This window comes from Saccopteryx leptura, chromosome 13 (assembly GCF_036850995.1).
Source record: "Saccopteryx leptura isolate mSacLep1 chromosome 13, mSacLep1_pri_phased_curated, whole genome shotgun sequence".
Classification (NCBI taxonomy): Eukaryota; Metazoa; Chordata; class Mammalia; order Chiroptera; family Emballonuridae; genus Saccopteryx; species Saccopteryx leptura.
Window position 1 is genome coordinate 32,199,791 of NC_089515.1, and position 20,162 is coordinate 32,219,952.

The 20,162-nt window shown below is 49.7% G+C and overlaps 1 protein-coding gene across 31 annotated transcripts in view; it reads left to right on the forward strand.

The window, feature by feature from the left end:
• Positions 1-20,162, forward strand: part of SORBS1 (sorbin and SH3 domain containing 1) — a 260,387-nt gene that overhangs the window by 146,854 nt on the left and 93,371 nt on the right. For 19 of the 31 annotated variants that reach the window (XM_066354910.1, XM_066354907.1, XM_066354909.1 and 16 more), the window contains 5 exons: positions 1,207-1,233; positions 1,345-1,457; positions 7,263-7,625; positions 11,551-11,695; positions 16,710-16,739. In XM_066354910.1, the coding sequence (XP_066211007.1) occupies positions 1,207-1,233; positions 1,345-1,457; positions 7,263-7,625; positions 11,551-11,695; positions 16,710-16,739 (678 nt within the window). The remainder of the gene's footprint in view (positions 1-1,206; positions 1,234-1,344; positions 1,458-7,262; positions 7,626-11,550; positions 11,696-16,709; positions 16,740-20,162) is intronic. The other 12 variants (XM_066354918.1, XM_066354934.1, XM_066354929.1 and 9 more) reach the window with 4 other exon arrangements.

Genomic DNA, 20,162 nt, shown 5'->3' on the forward strand with positions numbered 1-20,162 from the left:
CATTTTTAAATGGTTGGAAGAAAAATCAACAGTATTATATGCCATATGCAAATTATGTGAAATTCAAATTTGTGTCCATAAATAAAGGTCTAGTGGAACATAGCCACACTCATTCATATACATATCATCTATGTCTGCTGTGACAGCAGAGTTGAAGAGTGGCCGCCGAGACCAGATGGCCCACAGAGCCTAAAATATGGACTGTGTGGCCCAGTATAGACTTGGCGACCCGGGCTACACGGAGGGTGGAAAGTAGACACGGAGGTGGTGCAGATGACCGGAGCAGGCATTTACTGAGCGCGGCCAGGCGCCGGCTAAGCGTTTCTCATGCACTGGGTCACTGGCTCTTGTCACAACACGGAAACAGCCGTCATATCATTATCCCTGCTCTTCAGATGGAGAAACTGAGGCTTATAACTTGCCCAGGGACACAGAGCTTGCAGGTGGTGGAGTCAGGATTTGAATTGAGGTCCAGCCGCCTTCCCAGCCGAGCTCATAACCATTGTGCTCTGTTGCCTTGTGGCGTTAAGTGGGTCTTGTTGGGAGAGGGTTAGGGTCTCTGAGATGCATCCGGCAGAGGCTGGGAGGGCCAGGGGATAGCTGGCTGGAAGGAGACGAGGGTGCCTGGTATGACAATGAAAACTCGGAAAGGGTGGGTAGATTTTAAATGTTTATGTGGCTCATTTAATGGAAAGAAGAAAAGCAGGTGGGGAAGGAAAAAGTCTACAGCACAGCAGATACCTCTGGGCTTAAATCACATTGTCTCCCACAAGCAGCCATGGAAAAAGTGCTTATCTGCTTGTCCCTCTCCTGGGCCTGTTAATTAGTCCAGCCTGCTAATGAGCAGAGGTCGTTCTGAGCCCACATCAGGCGTGAAGAGGGGGAATGAGTTAGTGAGTAGGGACCGGACAGTAGAGTTTTGTTGCCTTTTAGTCTGTAAAATAAGAATGTCAAGGAACAATTGTTTCTTCATTGCCGTGAATGCGAGCCTTGTGTTTTCAAAGGTCAGCGCCTGTGAGCACATCATGGTTTAGAGTGGGTTCCTATGGTAATTAGGCCATCGTGACTGAGGGCATTTTGTGTCGGGCAGCGGGGTGCTGGATTTTCGTCTTTCTGTGCGGTGCCTGCTTGTTTCCTGCAAATGTAACCATTTCTGTCCCCCCCCCCCCCCTTTTCTTGTTTTCATCTTTTCTGTACCGCACACAGTTCTGGAATCAGAAAACTCCTCTGCAGGTATGATTTCTCTTGCATTCTTTCAGCCCCTGCCTTCCACCAGGGACCCCTCAATGAAAGGAAACCAGAGCGTGTTCCCTGAGAGTGAGGGTTTTCTTCTTTCCATCCCAGATGAGTGGCGGCTTGCTTCCAGTGCCGATGCCAACGGGAATGCCCAACCCTCTTCGCTTGCTGCCAAGGGCTACAGAAGCGTGCATCCCAACCTTCCTTCCGACAAGCCCCAGGTAGGCGTGTGCCCGCGGGCCGGGTGGGGACTGCCGAGCGGTACCTGTTCCTAAGACTTTTTCGCTTAAGTTGGTACTTCCAGCGTGCTCGCCTGGATACAGGGCCGGGTGCGGAGTCGTGCTGTTGGCCAGCTCTGGAAAAGCTGCCGCACCAGAGTTTGGAAGAAGTTGGGGTTGCAGGCAGCAGAGGCATGGGGTGAGGTTGGTTTTTACCAGGGTATTGGAAATATGGGCCCGGTGTTTTATAGTTTTAAAGTGTATTTACTTCGGAATGTTCTGGAACAAGGAATCCATTTGGCCTTGAATAGTGGGGGAAAGTTCTGAGCCTCTTCGTTAAAAATTCTTTAGAGTATAATATTCCAGAGAAGAGTGCATTCTTGTGTTTATTCCATTAATTTGCAGCAGTTGGGGCTGTAAGAGTTCCAGCCACTCTGTCTTTCCAGATTAAGATTGTGTAGCTGTGGCCAGACCCCCATCCTGTGGCCCGGGAGCAGGCAGCTAGGAGTTGCAATGGCGGTGCAGTGGAGTGTAACCCGCCTAGCTCCACCCTACGAAAGAAAATCCCCCAAAGTGGACTACGTGGAGTGGCGTAGGGATCATTTTGCTTAAGTCTTTCCCCCTAGATTGTTTTCCTGATCTTTCTTCCCTCCCCTCCCTGTGGCTACTTTGCCATTTTGATGACAGGAATAGTCCTTGTTTTAATTCAGACAATCTGTGAAGAGTGTTTTTACATAGAGCAGCCACATCCTTGGAATGGAGCAATTCTTTCTTTTAAAGGAAGCTGTGCTGCCCAGAATATGTTGCAGAAATGTGTTCCTGGTGTGTCCTCTTCCCTGTGCCTGCCTTCTGGCTAGATGCTCCCAGAACTCCCTGGGAGCCGGGAATTCTGCATTTCCTTCCTGTCCCCACGCTCCTTCTCCAGTGATCCTCTGGTCCCTGTGCCTGAGGACATAAAATTGCACTGGCCCCTGAAATGAAACCAGGTTTAGATCACTGTTTTAAATGTTGCCCGTCGAGGAGTTTATCATAAGTGTCAACATCCTGTACTATCTCCTAGGAATAGCATATTATCTGTCACTATCCAAAAACTTTCTGTTTATGGGGTATCTTAAAGGGAACCTGGTAAACTGATGATATAGCAGTTTAATTCTGTATATTCAGTGTAAAATTGCCCATCTAAATTTCAATAACCTTCAGGTCCTGCATTAACGCTTGAATATGTTTGCTGAATACAAAAGGGACTTCTTGTCTGTATAGCCGTTGCCGGCGCTGTAAGTGTACACTGGCTTAGAGAAGCCACGGTGGGCTGGGCTGGGGCTGCCCTGGCCTGGCATCAGCTGAAGAGAGCTCTCATATCCCTGCGGACCTAGTGTCTCCTCCGAGGGGCCGAGTTAGGGTCCAAGAGACTCACGGGGGTGGGAGAAGAGCCTGTCCCTGATGTCCCCAGAGGCTGCCTTTCCCCTGCCAGCCTGGACCTGCTCCCCTGCTTCCCTTGCCCCCGGTAACAGGGAGCCAGGGCTGCCTCCCCCCTGTCCGCGTCATCGTCTCGGTGTCCCCAGTGGAGGTGAGGGTTGGTAGTTTCTGTACATACAGGAACGTATCAGATTCTTCTAAGCAGTCCCATGATTTCACTGCCTCACCATCTAATAAGAGACATGAACTTTCATGAGTAGCATGCTGGGGAGGATACAGACTGCCTGTGTGGTTCCTACATTGTTTACAATGAAACAGAAAGCAGTTCCTTCCACGTAGAAGGATGTGCCTATCCTCCCCTTCTTTAGGGCGAAAAGAAGCCCCACAGCAGAAAGGCCTTTGGCTCCAAGTGCATTGTCAACACCCTGGGGAAGTGTCCTCTCTGCGGGGTCAAAGTCTTGGGAAGGCTTGCGCCTGATGTCATGCAGCTATGGCACCATATATGGCCACAGCCAAATTAAGTTAAAAACTCATTGAAATTGATTGCTATCTTTGTACAAGGAACAATCACATGTGAGACACTCAAGCTCGAAGTAAAAGTAAATCTGAGCCTAATTCAAAATTGCCTTTTACTTATTTCCCTGACAACCATTATCAACATATCCCTCAGTCCCTTTAGTGCGCATTAGTTCAAGTGTTTTGTTTCTAGAGAGCATCAGTTACTCTATATATATAACATGCCCCAGCCTCCAACCCGAGTTCCCTGGAACCAAGTGAGCACATCTGGGAGGTTTTCTCATGGTTGTTACTGACGAGGGGCTGCTCCTTTGGTCTTTTCGCTGGTACATATGGTCACCTTGTGGAAAGGATAGGCATCAGGTCAACCTAGGAAACCCAAAGAGTTTCTTTCCCATCCATGTTATTTGAAAATTTAGTTTGTTAAGGCATAGGTTGATATTCTAATCCAGACTCATAAAAATTTTTATTTTTCACCTATTTATCCTTGTTAATATCCCTTTCCCCTTGGCCTTGTACTCCACAAAAAATTAATAAAATAATAAAGTAAAATAAATAACCTCGAAATAGACCTACACCCTAGTACAGTCCCAGTTTTGGTCACAGATATTGACCAAACTCTTAATACATCTCACCTGTGCCATTTAGAGGAAGGTTCTGGTTTTCTTTCTAGTACTGGACTGTCTTTAAAGATAAGGGCCAGTGAAGAACATCAAGGTGTCTTAGTGTGGGCTACTATAACAAAACACCATAGTTGGGTGGCTTAAACAAAAGACGTATATTTCTCACAGTTCTAGAGGCTGAAAGTCTACGATCAAGGCACTGGCTTATTTGAATCCTGGCGAGGGCACTCTTCCTAGCTTGTAGATGGCTGCCTTCTGTGTCCCCACATGATGAAAAGAGAGACAGAGCTCTGGTTGCTTCCTTTTCTTATAAGGATACTAACCCACATCATGGGGTCCACCCCAATGACCTTATCTAACCCAAAGTGTCTCCTTATGCCCCCCCTTTTTTTCCTTTGTATTTTCTGAAGTTGGAAACGGGGAGACAGTCAGACAGACTCCCACATGCGCCCAACCGGGATCCACCCGGCACGCTCACCAGGGGGCGATGCTCTGCCCATCTGGGGCACTGCTCTGTTGCAACCAGAGCCATTCTAGTGCCTGAGGTAGAGGCCATGGAGCCATCCTCAGTGCCCGGGCCAACTTTGCTCCAATGGAGCCCTGGCTGCGGGAGGGGAAGAGAGAGACAGAGAGGAAGGAGAGGGGGACGGATGGAGAAGCAGATGGGCGCTTCTCCTGTGTGCCCTGGCCGGGAATCGAACCCGGGACTCCTGCACGCCAGGCCGATGCTCTACCACTGAGCCAACCAGCCAGGTCCCCCCCCCACACACACACACTTTTAAAATCATTATTTGGGTTAGGGACTCAGCATATTAATTTTGGGAGACACAGATATTCAGTCATAACACTAGGAAAATAAACTTTGTTTATCTTATGGTCTAATTCCCAGCTGAGCCACAGGTTAACAGATGGCTCTCATTGAAATGAGGATCAACCTGGAGGTTTACCCCATTTCCTGACCTTCTGCCCCACTGGGACCCAAGGAGGAGTCATGTTGAGGGAGAGGGAATGAGATGCAAACTATAGCTTTCCAGCTCTGAACCTGGAACTGGAGCTTTGGGCTTAAGCCAGGAGCCCTGGGGCTGATCACCTCCTTCCAGAATTTTCTGTGCCTCCTAGTGAACTGGGTAGGAATGGGGAAAGGGCTGGAATTTGATAAACCAGGCATAGTCCCATCTGGTAGGCCAATCAAGTGCTTCTGCCTGGTCCCTTTGTTCTGTATACATCAAAAATTAGAGACATGCTTTTAATCTCATGCCTATCTTCTTAATAATTAGTTCCACCAGTGTTTCCTCTGAGAAACAGCACATGTGGATTCTGAGTCCTTAGCCTTCTCTTCTTGGCAAGCTTGACTTTGCTATGCTTATGGAATTGAGCTCTAAATCCCAGTGACTCAATTAAGACATCTGTCTCCTCTGAGCACAAATAAGGATGACTTCTAATTCTCCATTTCCTAAGGGAAAAGAATGAAAGACACTTGCGAGTTTCAGTGAACTTCAACTCTTTTTAAAGCCAAAGGCACATAGAGAAGAAGCGTTGAGGAAAGGAAGTGTAGAAAATTGGGGGTTTGGGGCTTCTTCCACAGGCATTTAGCCTTTGGGCACCCTGTTCAGTCAGGAGGTCTAAAAGGGTGCAGGTCAACCAAGGATTGGTGTCACAGGTGACTCAGCACGTGGCCTCTCGTGGGCTGAGCTCAGCCTCCCTGCGATGTAAGGGAGAGTCGGCCAGGGCTGCCTCTCTAGGTGAGTATGATTCAGTCCTCGGCCTTACCCGGAAGAGAAATGTAGACTCCATGGAGAATCTAAGCCGAGGACTTGCTTAAAAACATGTCTAGAATTGTTTTTTCTTCAGATCATGTTGTGCTACTGTTTCTAATGGTCGTCCTTCTTTCCATTTCCCCTCCTCTCTCTTTCTTTCCTGTCTTGATACTGTGTCTTGAAAATGTTACTGAAGGTTCTCTCTCCGCCACGCCCTCCTCTCCCTGCGGAGGGCCGCTTTGCATGGCAGTCCCCCGCCCTCCGCAGCACCCACAAGGACGCGCTCTACCGGAGCTCACCAAAGCCTTACATCCCACCCGGCACCCCCAGCCAGCAGAGCCCCGCACCACCCCAGCCTGCCTCGGCCCCCCTGGCAGCCAGATCAGCTCCCACAGGCGTGGTGTGTCCTGGGCCCTTGCTTCTGGGTCCCACCTTCCGCAGTGCTTCATTCCAGCCCCAGCACCACTGCGCAGCCACCAGGACAGTTTATAGCGGGAATGTGAGCTCTAACCCACGTCATAAGGCAGTTGGGAGTAAAAAGGTCAGCAGCTTATATGTACCTTGTTTATCCAATAACATTTGCCCGGTGGCATCGGAAAGCCGCTCTCGTGTTGCACGTGACCCTGCCAGAGGCACTCCAGCACCGGCCCCCGGCATTGTCCCCTGCACAGCCGGCACGGGGAAGCCACTCTCTGCTCCTCCTCACCCTCCCAAGCTATTCTTTGACTCTCGTAAAGATGGCGAGAGCCCTTCCCTGGGGACTCGGCCCTCGTTCCCAGACGCAGTGGGACCACCTGTACTAGGCCCCCAGGTTACCTCTGATCCCGAAAACCGGAGGAGAAAAGAACCTTACCTTTTGCAGCCGTGTTATCCAGCCAAGGCAAGGAATTAGGAATGTTTGTGTGTCTTCGACTCCGACTCCGTCTCTTTTCAAACTCCCGTGAGAGCGTGTCTGTTGTCGGGGCTGCCCCGCCCCCCCTTTCCTCCTTAATATTGCTGCAGCTGGAATCCCGAATTCTTCTCTCTAAATGTCTCAGTGCAGCCTTCTCTGTCTCCCTCTCTCCCTTTCCTGTAAGTATTTAAGTGTGCCAGAGTGTGGAATACGTAGACTAATAACACGGTGAGAAATATACTGTCTATGCCTCGTAACAAGGTGCCAAGGAAACTGTATTGACTCCCCAGCTTTCAGGCTCTGCAAGCGGCTCTGGGGTTAAACACAGCCTGCCTGCCTGTTCTCTCTCTTTCTCTCTCATAAAGTGTTAAAAGGCTTCAAAAATAGATGGATGGAAAGTAAACTTGGACGGGGTTCCCTGTGTCCCTGAGTGTCGGGAGGCCAGCTGGCCAGCACCGACTGTCTCATGCACTCTGCGGAAAGGGCACCGACCACATAGTTCTCAGACTACATCACTGCATGTCCACTCTCAGCTGTTGAAATGTGGAATTCCTCTTCTCCGCTGCCGTGCCCTTGTACGTAACGACCCCCTTATTTCCTACAGGACACCGCTTCCTCCAGCCCAGCCCAGCCTGAGGTCATAGTTGTCCCTCTCTACCTGGTTAACACTGACAGAGGGCAAGAAGGCGCTGCCAGACCAACAGCACCTCTGGGGCAACTGGGCCCCCCAGGCCCGGCGACCGCCCCTGCCGGCCCGCCTCTGACCTTCCCGACTCTAGACGATTTCATTCCCCCCCACCTGCAGAGGCGGCCCCCGCACAGCCCGCCAGCCGCAGCTCCGGGCCCCCACCCCCCCGTTAGCCAGGCGCCGCCATCCTTCTCACCACCACCGCCTCTGGTCCCCCCGGTCCCGGAGGGCCTGCACAGAGTCTCGGAGCCTGACCTCACGGGAGCTGTTCCAAGTACCGTAAGCTTGCTGGAATCCCTTCCCCACGGCTTTCCTGAATGTCTGCTCCCGGCAGTAAAAAACCCTTTTCTCACCGAAGTACTAAGTTCTGAGGGATGTGTTGGCTGCCGCTGTGCTTGCGTGATGACTGGACCCGTGTTTGCTGTCCCTAGAGTGCATGCCTCCCCTTGTGTCCCTGGGGCTCGCACCTGTCCGCGGGTGTCTAAGTCCCTCTTCCTCACTGTCCTGTCCTGTCCGGAATGCACATCTTCCTGAAAGCACTCTGCTTTCCCTCGGAGAGAACAACCTCTGTGGCCTTGCCTCTGGCTGCTGTACTCACCCCAGGCTGGGCAGGCATGCTGCCGCCGGGAGCCGAGAAAGCTGCAGAAGGACGTGGAAAGCCGGCGCAGTCTCTCCACCAGGGAGCAGGAGAGGAACAGTCGCTCTTGGGTTGACTTAGCAAGTAAACAAGGTCTTTCATGTACAGCAATGGCAGAGACTAGGTTAAAAGAAGAGAGTTGGGTATGAGTGAGCAGATGGGTATAAAAGCTTGTACAAATGTTAGGACTGTTTCCCCAAAAGGCAGAAAGTTGCTGGAGCCCCTGAGTGGTGGCTCCCAGGGCCTTTGTGGCCAAACAGTGCCTCACCGGTCATGGAGTTAAAGAGCCCTTGCACTTCAAGTCCCATCCTGTGAGGGACATGTCCCCATCGTATGGGGAAAAGCCCAAGTGCTTTAGAGAAAGGCTGAATCAAAATAGTCTGTTCTCAGAAGCCCCAGAGACAGAGAGACGGAAGGGCACCACAGTGCGAGCTGTGAATTGGGTTACCTGGGTCTCAACACTGGGCTGAGGTGCGTGGGCCTGAGTGCGTAATAGTTTCAGCTCTGGTCCTTGCCACACAGAGCACCCAGAAGTGTTAGCTACATTGCTGAGGACTTGCTGCAGCAAATGGGGGCCAGAGTCCCTCAAAAATAAGTAACTGGCTAATGAACAGTCATTGAGTTCCCCCCATGTTCTAGGCAGTCTTCTGGACCTTCTGTGTACAGCCATGAGCAAGGCACTGCCCTGCTCTCGGGACTTGCCCGAGTGGTGTTCTCAAGCTCAGTGTTTGTGGGATCAGCATTTACATTGTCAGCTGCAGGTTATACTCCTGGTGTTTCTGATTGAGGGACCTAGGACTCAGACTGCTTGGTAGTTTGCATCCTGTGGGATTCTGATGCTGAGGGTCCATGGACCACATTTTGAGACACAGGATCATGCAATTGGATGATGGAACTGAATGTTCACTGACGTCCTTTGCCTAAAGAGGTATGCCTACAAAACGGACTCGGACGGCTCATTAAACTGAAGCAAGTCATGCGGAAAGCAGGAAGGAAACATTTTCTTGGCTTTTCAGAGAAATTATAGTGAGATATCCGTCGCAAAGCTGGGAATGGCTACATTCTGGGCTGGGACCTCTTCTCAAAACTCTAGATGCAGCACCATGCAGTTAGGTCAGGACCCTGCCAAACATGACCCAGGGGCTTGGATATCCTAGCTTTGAGCTTGACAATTCAGCCCTATTGGAGGAAAATGCAGAACTGTTCCCTGGAGCACTCACCTCACCCCAGCTCAACTTAGGGGTGAATTTAGAGGCTGCCCTTGTTTGGGAGAATACAGGTTTCTTCCCCTTGGCACAGACTCTCTAGGGCAGCATATGGATGAGTGTTCCTTTCAGTGTGCCGGCATACCTTGTGAGCCGTCGTGTTGTGCGTCCTGTCCTTCGCCATCTGCGTAGGTCTAGGTTTCCGTATTGTGTTTCAGGAGTATCAGGACAGATTAGTTGGGACAGTGTCCTCAGTTTCTCCAACCCGACTGATTAGCCTGGTGAAGACTTCCTGGGAGGCTTCAGTTGGTCCCAGGTAACAAAGTGAGGGGTGAAAAAGGAAACTGCTGGGCTCCTCCACTGAAAGAATTGTCAAGAAGAGCAGATCCCCTGTGGATGTGGCCGAACCGCAAGTTGGTATCTGCTCTGTCTGCAGCTATTTGATAGGAAGAGGGGAGAGGAAAATTCACGTCCATTGGTCCGGGTCCTTTTGGTCAATAACCATTTTTGTCAGGTTTCAGAAATAAGACTTGGGCCACAGAGTAAAAGTTCTAAAATGCTTGATGCTCACACAGGGGTCCCCAGACTTTTTACACAGGGGGCCAGTTCACTGTCCCTCAGACCATTGGAGGGCCGCCACATACAGTGCTCCTCTCACTGACCACCAATGAAAGAGGTGGCCCTTCCGGAAGTGCGGTGGGGGGCCGGATAAATGGCCTTAGGGGGCTGCATGCGGCCCCCGGGCCGTAGTTTGGGGACGCCTGGTCCAGGCGTCACAGGAGGTATTTATACTTTTAAAAGGTGTATGCCTGACTTTTTTGTGTTTTTTGGCTGCATTGTGGCAGAGTTTTCACTGATTTGTCACTTATCAGTATGACATCACTCTGGAAGTAAAGTACGACGGTATAATTGTTTTTCCACTTTACAAATGAAAAATTGAGATGAGGCACTGTTGTCCAAGATTCTGTTGTGCCTCTCAAGACTTGGGGGAAAGTTGTGTTCACTAAACTGAGCTGCCGCTCATAAATAACAGCTGTGACACTGGGGCTCTTTCAGAAGAGTTGGACTGAGCAAGCCGGATTTTTTGGAAGCTGCCCCTACTGTGTGTCAGGAGCTGTCCTAGGTGCTGACACTCACATCCTCTCTTTTGGTGGGCAGATAGATAGTGGCCCAAACTTTTGTTTTCTTGAACAAAAGCTGTTCAGAAACACCATTGCTGGTAGGTGGCTCCTGTCAGTCATGAGCACCTGCTGTCTGCAGGGCATTGCGCTGGGGTCAGGGGTGGGGGAAAGGGAGAGGGGAGGGAGTTGTGGCTCTTGTCCTGCACGTACTTAAAGCGATGATCTCTGATGGAGCATCTGCGTTGCTTTTATGCCATATTTTTATCTGGAGAGTCACAAAGTGTTGGTCTTTAAACCCTTTAAGAATGATATTCTGGCTTTAGGGCCTGTAAATTCTAAAATAGAAACGTTTCAAAATGTATATGGGTGATAGAAGAAATTGTCTACATAGTCTTACTGCATTTTGAGGTCTTTTCTGTCTTTAAAAAGACTGGCATTGCCTCTGAAACCTGTATAACTATGTTAATTAGTGTCACCCCAATAAATTCAATTAAAAACATATAATAAAAATAAAAATACAATACCCAGGCTTAAAAAATTAAAACACTGACATTATCCCTGTCATGCAGATTATAACGTTAATAGTAATAATATTTTTGGTATTTCTGGCAGAGACCCTCAGATTTTTAAAAGTCAGGATTTTCACAAGTCTTTACTTAGAGATTTTTGTCACTCAATACTGAAGTGAAAAAAACATCACAATAGGACAGGATGATATCTGAATCTCAGAAGCAAGTGCTAGTAAGGTTGTTCAGTGATGTGGATGCTGGGAGTTCCAGCACTTAACTCTTTCTGTTCTTACATCTGTGGCTTCCTGTCCTCACAACGTCTTATGGTTCTTTAAACAAGTGTACTAAACTTTTCTGATTTTTCCCAATTAAACCAGCTCTTATTCTCAGATCGCATTTGGAATTGCATGAGTTTTGCATGAGTTTTTACTTTGATTTGAATTTGCTTTTTCAGTAACTGGATTGATCCACACTTATTACCAGGTGAAAATAATGAATAATGTTGCTGAGATTTTCAGTAACATTACCTTCCCTTTCTCCCCTTACTAATCCCAACAGAGAGAATAAGCATTCCAGATTAAGTTTCTAACTGGAATTAATGATGTTTCTCCTTGATTACATTTCTTTTCAATTAAGGTCCTTGTAAAACTTTAAGTTTCTTTTTAAAAAAAAAAAAAAGCATTAACTCTAGGTTTTGTGTATTGACAGCTACCATGTTTATTTTCTTTTTAGGATTCAAGTCCTCTGCTAAATGAAGTTTCTTTATCCCGCGTTGGAACTGATTCCCAAACCTTTGTCCCAGTTAGCAAGCCATCGTCTGCCTACCCCTCCACGACAATTGTCAATCCCACGATCGTGCTCTTGCAACACAACCGAGGTAAGGGGCTTCGCAGCACACCTCTGCCTCAGCTCACGAGTCCGTGACCTGTGGGACGGCGATTCTGCCTTGACGCGGAAATGAGCGCGACTCTTGTGCTTCCCCGAAGCCATCTGCCCATTTACTCCCACGGCCCACAGAGTAAATCATGGCAGACAGACCCCTGATTTGGGATGATGTGGGATGTCGCAGTAAGTAAGCTGAGGTAGCGCATGTTCCGCACCTGGGGTCTTCCCAGGGTCTTCACATGGTGGCACCAAAAAGAAAGAAAAGACGGGAAGGAACCATCTTGGGACCCTTAATTTTCTCATCATGAGAATTCTAATCATAGCTTTGCTTGGAAAATGGAAGTGCAGTTATACCTCTTTGCAGTAGTGTCCTAAATCATGTAGTTCTTTGACATCATTTCTAGAAAGCAAAATTTTGAGTTCCAAAATTATAAAAAGAAAACATAGTAGATGGACTGTTTTCTGAAACATGCTTTTGTACCTCTAAACAGAGGCTATTGAGCTTTTTTTTAGTGACTCACCAGCCTTCCTTCTTGCCAGCAGTTGTTACACTGGGCCACCTTTCGGTGCAGCCTCTGGGGACACGAGTGGCTGTTTGCGCCTTTCACTGCGTGGCCCGGGCAGCCCTGCTGAGAGATTTCATGTTGTTTTCTGCAGTCTGTCTGACTGCTTCTGGTTGGTCCCCCGACCTCTCTGCAGGGGGATCTTCACGGAAGCAGAAGTGCTTTATTTTTTTTTTTGTATTTTTCTGAAGTTGGAAACGGGGAGAGACAGTCAGACAGACTCCCGCATATGCCCGACCGGGATCCACCTGGCATGCCCACCAGGGGGCGATGCTCTGGCCATCTGGGGCATTGCTCTGTTGCAACCAGAGCCATTCTAGTGCCTGAGGCAGAGGCCACAGAACCATCCTCAGCGCCCGGGCCAACTTTGCTCCAATGGAGCCTTGGCTGCGGGAGGGGAAGAGAGAGACAGAGAGGAAGGAGAGGGAGAGGGGTGGAGAAGCAGATGGGTGCTTCTCCTGTGTGCCCTGGCCAGGAATAGAACCCAGGACTCCCGCATGCCAGGCCAACGCTCCACCACTGAGCCAACCGGTCAGGGCAGAAGTGCTTTTTGGTAATAATTGCATATGTTCCCTCTTCTGCTTTAAAATTCCAGAAGATGATTCTAAATCCCAATTTTTCGTTTTGGGAATGCAGTAGAGAAACAAACTTCCCTTTCCCCAAAGGTCCTTGCAGTGTGAGATGTAAAGGTTTTCCAGCTTTCCCAATGTTTCTGAGTGTAGAAAGGGCTTCTTCATCTGAATTTCAAAAAGCAGGGGGGTTGATGATTTTGTTCCGAGTATTAGCAGCTTTCTCTTCCTGACTCCCTGCCTTCCTGCTTCGTCACCTCCTCCCCTCTGCCTCCCTCTGCACCAGCTCGGATGAGACGGGGCAGAAGTCTATTTTTAATTGTTCTCCATATTAAATGGAGTTTTCTGTTTCCTGTTTCTAACTTAAAAAATAGATGAATGAAGCATTTTCTCTCACTTAAAATCTTTCCACTCAGATCTTAGTTATTTTAGTAATTTTATTTTTTTCACTGTGTGTGGCTCCATATTAATTCTTATCCATGAATCTGTGTTCTCCAGAAAATAAAAAGGCTCTCAGCCCCCACACTGAACTATGTAAGAGCCCATTCTCCTCTCTCAGGGGCCTTCTTTGCCCAGAAAGTGCCTGTGATGCAGGACAATGTGAAATTTTGGTTCTCTATGAACTTCTTTATGACTCATCTTTTTAAAAAATCCAGTCAAACAGAAGCAAGTTAGTTCCCAGAAGGAAAAGCAGTTTCTCTAAAAATGGGGTCTATTCCCAAGGCAACTTGGTTTTTGGGAAATGCCAAGTATAATGTCAGCTACTTCGGCTAAGTCCTTCTGATGGCACCTAGTGGGACATCTTTGGGCACAGAAATGCCAGTAGTTCCTTGTTTCTTCCCTGAACAAACGGGTTTTTCCTTTTTGCTCAACTGCCTTTTGGTTCTTACCTTTCTCTTTTGTCTAAGCCCTACCCTTGGGTTTAAAAATCAGAATTGTGCAGCCTGAATCACACATCCTTCAGAAAAGGATACAAGTACATTCGCTTTTTGGAATTAGAAATAGCTTCCATAAAGAGCAAACCATCTGTGTCCCCCGAGGCGGGGGCGCAGGAAGCATCGAGGAGGAAGGAGCGCCTCGCGGGCCCAGCCGCGGTCAGTGACCGTCAGTGGGCTTTAGGTCAGGCGCTCCTGGCTTGGCTTCAGAATTGACCCAGCCTGGCTGCTCTGCTTTGCCTTATAGATAATACCCGTAAAAACAATTTCTTAACTATCGCAGAGTCTCCTGAGAGAACGATAACTTTGCTCTACTTCTGGGATTCTGGTTTAGTCATCCTAAAAAAGGTTCCCTTTTCTCCTGCCTAGACTGGCCCAGGGCACAGTGTGACAGTAGCCCCGTCTCTCGCAGCCAGCTTCCGTTGCCGCAAACACATGGAGGGCGCGGCGTGTCTGCCCGGCTCTGGAGGTCACGCACGTGCAGCTCGCGCTTCCCTCCCGGGAGCGCTCGTCGTGTGTGTGTGTGTGTGTGTGTGTGTGTGTGTGTGTGTGTGTGTGTGTGTGTGTGTGTGTGTGAGAGGGCGGACTGCTCATGATCAGTCTGGTCGGAGGGCTTGAGTCGGGAAACTCAGGAATGAAAGAGATGGGTGGGTCCCCTAGCTCGAAGCTTCTGGGTCTTTTTTTTTTGCATTTTTCTGAAGTTGGAAACAGGGAGGCAGTCAGACAGACTCCCGCATGTGCCCGACCGGGATCCACCCGGCATGCCCACCAGGGGGCGATGCTCCGCCCATCTGGGGGTGTTGCTCTGTTGCAACCAGAGCTATTCTAGCGCCTGAGGCAGAGGCCATGGAGCCATCCTCAGCGCCCGGGCCAACTTTTTGCTCCAATGGAGCCTTGGCTGCGGGAGGGGAAGAGAGAGACAGAGAGGAAGGAGAGGGGGAGGGGGTGGAGAAGCAGATGGGTGCTTCTCCTGTGTGCCCTGGCCGGGAATCAAACCCGGGACTCCTGCACGTCAGGCCAACGCTCTACCACTGAGCCAACCAGCCAGGGCCTTGAAGCTTCTGGGTCTTTAATGTGCCTGGAGGCTTGGGGTCTTCAGAACTTGCAGATTCAGGTCCAGGGGGTCTGGGGAAGGGCCGAGAGTCTGCATTTTTCAGCAGCTCACAGGGCCTGTTGGCACTGCCGGGCGTCCACGGCCGCACTGGAGAGCCGGGGTGCAAAGCTTCCCACACTTCCGTCACATGAAGCAGTCTGGGACCTCGGGTTGCTAATTTCTAAACTTCGCTAAATAGCACCCCTGAAAAGCAATTGCTGTTATCTGCATCACATGTCATTCCATGAAAGAAAGGTCATTTCACACCTCAGAAGTAGGAGCAACATACTGTTTTAAATGGAATAAATTTGCTTTTGCCTGTGGGGAAGACCTTGCCCTGGCTCGGAGATCAGAGTTTGGGATCTGTGGATCCAAGTGAGCACTTTTTTTTAATTGTTTGATTGATTTGAGAGAGAGAGGGAAACATTGGTTTGCTGTTCCACTCATTTGTGCGTTCATTGGTTGTTTCCCGTATGTGCCCTGTCTGGGGATCAAACCCATAATCTTGGCATTTCGGGACAGTGCTCTAACCAACTAAGCTAACTAGCCAAGGCTGATTGGTTGATTTTAGAGAGAGAGGGAGTGAGAGAAAGGGGGAGGGAAAGAAGGAGGGAGAGGGAGGGAAGCATTCATTTGTTGTTCCACTTACTTTGCATTCACCGGTTGCTTCCCGTGTGTGCTCTGACTGGGAATCAAACCCACAACCTTGGCATTTCTGGATGATGCTCCACTTAATTGAGCTAACCAGCCAAGGCCCAACGAGCGCTATAATAGATGAGGAAACTGAGGGAGAAACAGAGGAAAACGGGGTTCCATGGTGGTCAGTGTCGTCTGACAGTGTGCTGGCAGAGCAGAGCCTGGAGCTCCGCTGGACTTCTGTTGTCTGTCCAGTGTGAGCGATCCATCCAGTGTGAGTGAGCCTCGTCCACATCCGCAGGTCAGAGGGAATGGGCTGCTTCCACCTGCTGGGAGCTCCCTGCTGCTCTGTTGAACTCCTGTCCACAGTGATTCTGGGGGGGGGGGTCCGGCCAAAGGGGATGATGACAGCACATACGGGCTGGCAAGCGTTTATTTTTATCTATGCAGCTACTTTATATTTAGCAGCTATGGAAGGTAGACGTCATCTTTGTGCTTGTGCCGTAGCACGTACACAGAGAACTGCCCAGAGGAGAGTTGTCCTCCCCTCCTCACAGTGCCCAAGGAGGCGAGACACCCACAGAGCTCAGCGTTAAGGGGTGGGGGCCTGGTGCTTCGAGTTGGAAAGAACCCTGGGTTAGAAGATACGGCAATTCCAGCTTCCAGACCAGCTCCGGTTTCCAGTGTCATCTTGGGTAGTTTGCACCCCTTACCGAAATACCACAAACTCAGCCACCCGACCTACCCGCCAGGGTTGCTGCAAAGATGGAAAGTACTAACCTGTGTGAAAGCTCTTTTTTAGTTTTTCTTCTGTTACAAGTGAGAGGAGGGGAGATAGATGTAAAAAGCTCTTAAAACAATGCCTGGCGTTTTGCAAGCACCCGGGAGGTGGTCACTGCCATGGTGGTGACACAATTACTTTCCCTCAGAAGGTCCCAAGACGGGGGAGTATAAGGTCCTGCTCCCGTGAAACCAGAAAACAGTGACAGTTCTCTGAATCCTGGTGCAGACCTAGGGTCACGGGGTAGAGATGCCACCCTTGGACAACAGGAGCCGTATTAATCCCTCTGTATTCACTGGCTACACTCCATCTCGGTATCTAAGCCCAGAGGACAGTGAGGACACAGATCTTGGGGTGCTAACGAGTCTCGGTTTTACCATGTCTTTGTAAAGCTCACACTGTGTGTATTTTTTTTTTCTTTTATAACAGAACAGCAGAAACGACTCAGTAGCCTTTCAGGTAGGTGAAAAACATTTATTTACACGTTAACACCTGTTCCTGTTACGGCTGGCTTCTGGTCACCACCTGATGTCCAATCAGCACAGTCTCATAAGCTCTTCTGATGTGTGGGGGACACGGTCTGTTGCCGGATGGCAAGGGTGATGAGAAAAGGCAGAGTTTCCGCCTCGCTGCAGCTTGCAGGCTGGTGGCGCCCACCGGACAAGGGACCCAAACTAGTAAACGTGTCCTGTGGACCTGTGATATGTGCCTTGATGGGTGAGAACAGGATATTCTGAACAAAATCCTGTGACAGGTTGGAGGTTGGGAGATGTGGGTGAGTTCTTTCTACTTTGGGCGGCAAGCCCAAATGCCAGTAGGTGCCCCTGGGGCGATGGACCCAGGAGAGAGCCTCCAGGCCAGCAGTGTCCGGAAGAGTGTGGAGCGAAGAGTGTGGAGCGCTGGTCAAAGCTTAGGCCACACCTCCTGCAGCTCAGACTTAACGGGTGTAGGGAAGAATTTACGTTTCTAACCAGCTGCCGGGTGATGCCTGCTCTGCCCTCTGTACTGACTGCTTGAGTAGCACGCTCCATCAGAGCTGACAGTGGTGGGGAGTGACCACAAATATAACCAGACATCCAGGCTCCCTCCCGGATAAAATGTGCAGGATTGGGATGAGTTGGATGGAGAGGGAACAAAAATGTAGGTGAAAACTGTGAGGAAACCCAGGAATGGGAAAATGTGGCCATTTCCTCGTGCCTTTCTGAAGCCTTTCTGCTCTCAGCCCTGGTTCTACCACCGAAGGCAGGTTACGAACGTGCTAAGGTACATCAGTTTCTTATCCGTCAGATGTTCTGCTTATAAACAGCTTAGTGCTAGGCGTTGGCATCACTGTTTGATGGGTGTTAGTCCCTGTTTTCAGTAGGTTCCGCCATTGGTTCACTTGTCATTTCATTGAATGTTTACTTTGTGTCAAGCCCTGAGCCAGGCTCTAGACTAGAGCGATGTCAGCAAACTGCTGCCCTCCAGCAGTTTGTGGTGTGATGGTTTGTAACCTTGTGCTAGTCGTGTATCTATTTGGGGAATCTAGTGAAGCAGTATGTTCATTCTCTAGAAAAAGCCACATGTGTGGAAACACATGCGTTTGGTCGATTTACAGATACTCTTGAACTCTGGGGTCAAGAGTCTCTGATTTGGTGGATAACAAAAGCCACCATTTTCTGAGCAGCTGCTCTGTGAGTTCTGTGTTAATTTCATCCACTTGTGTCCTTGGGATTCGTGGAAAGCCCAGGCGGGAAGGACACAGGGTTCTCACACCCTCTCAGCTTTATCAGAACTTGGCTGTGGAGCCAGGACAGGCTGTGGTTAGCACAAGGTGCCCTCGCTGCCCCCTCCTCACGATGCCACCCTCCAGCCCACTTCATTCTGTGGCCCCAGCCCAGGTTGCTGAGAGCAGGGTGGCTTGGGAACAGAGGTAGCTTCCTGCCTTTGGGAGTTTGAAAGGGGCAGTGGGATAGATTTTTTAAAAGGCACCCAAATACAAGTGAGACCCTGAGTTTGGTCCTGGTTCTTCCCTCTTACAGCTGTTTGTCCCTGGGTAAGTGACATCACCTCTCTGGGCCAGTTTCCTCACGTGGGATATGGGGATGACAGCCCTTGCCCCTGCCTCAAAGAGGTGTGTAAGGATCATGTGGGGCAGCTTTGGGGGATGTCTGCACACTCGAGAGTGCTCTGTGAAAGCCAGGGCTTCCCTGTCGTGCCTCCCGGCTCCACCACGGCCTCCTTTGACTTTTGGCACAGAGCCACTCATGGTGTTGGATAGCTTGGCACATAAATAGCTTACATAAGTTTTGTTTAAAAAGTACCATTTTATTCAGAAGCTTCCGAAGAGAGAGGGCTAGCTGGGCTGATACCCCAGCCTGTGCCCTGGAGTAAGTGAGGCTCTGCTCATCTCATCTGTGGTGGTGGGACTTGGAAGGTCCACAGGCCTCCTTCCCTCCCTCCCTCCCTCCTTCCCTCCCTCCCTTTCTCCTTCTTTCCTTCCCTCCCTCTCTCCTTCCTTCCCTCCTTCCCTCTTCCTCTCCCTCCCTCCCTCCCTCCCTCCCTTTGATGGATTTTTATTGAACTTCTGGAGCCTCATGCTCAGTGAGAGTCTCATGAAGCTCATGGGTCCCTTGGGAAGATGGACAGGAATACAAGGGCCAGGACAGAGGGGCTGGCATGGGCCACGCCTCCATTCCCCGAGAAAAGTGTGTCAGTGTGCGACAACCCTTAGTCACGGAGCTTTGGTGTGAAGGAAAGACAGGCCTTTCCCACCCCCTGAACAGAGACCTGTCTCAGGTTGTCAGCACCATTGTTTATTTATGGTCCTGTTCCAGGACCTTGCTTTTGAAAGCACAGTAAAGATCAGAAGGAAATGCTTCAGGATGTCGTATGAGGGATCAGTATTTGCCTAGTGAGAAGCAGCAAGCCTGCATTATAACACACATGTCAAAAGGGTGGCCCTGTCACCTGTGTGACAATAAAGTGTCACTTAGGTTTCCACTATATAAAGAAATAGTTTTTCTTCAGCGGCTGCAATTTAGCCCTCTGTATATTGAAATCCACTCAATCAAGAATCACATGATCACAAGCTTCTAAAGTAAGATCATTCAGGGCTAATTTTTGTAGATCAAAAGGACTCTGGCAGCTTGGAACAAATCCGTGGACTGTCAGCCTGGGTTTGCAGTTAGTTCAGTCATTGTTGTTAGAGATACCTGCCATAACAAGTTTTTAAAAAGTCATTGGACCCGAAAACTCTTGAGAATGGCATAGCTGTGATCTTCCTCTTCTTCTGATGAAATGGCATAGAGGAGTGAGGAGTATGTGCACCCCCAAACACCCGGTGAGGCAGAGCTTGAAATCTTGGCCACACTTAAGAAGGCCTTTGCAGGTGGGAGAGTGCTCAGAGAGCCATCTGAGGGTAGACGCTGGTGACCTGAAATCCCCCCACATCCCGTGCTTCCTGCCACATCCTTGGTCTCCTTTTGGAGTTTCCTAGGAGCATGAGAACTCATCCCATGAAGCCAGTCTGGTCTTAAAATCCTTGAAAGCCCGTGGTAATGACACCCAGTATCAGGTTTCCTGAAGGACTCTGAGCTGAGTCTCCCACAGAATGTTTAGAAATCATTCTAAGGCCACAGAATGAATCCTCAGTTCAGAACTAGGCAGAGCCAATCCACGGAGCAGACTGTGAAAGGCGTAAAAGCTGAGGGTCCCCGTCTCTGATTCCCACTCCCCAACCTCTCCTCTGCACACGGGCATCTCTGACTCTGGCGCAGCTTGGCCAGCGCCCTCGGGGTCCTTCTTTGCCAGTTTCCTCCAGCCAGCACTCGGCACCTTTTCATTCTCAAAGAGCAGGACCTCCTCCTCCTCCTCAGTCAGTGGACAGATGCTTATTGAGCC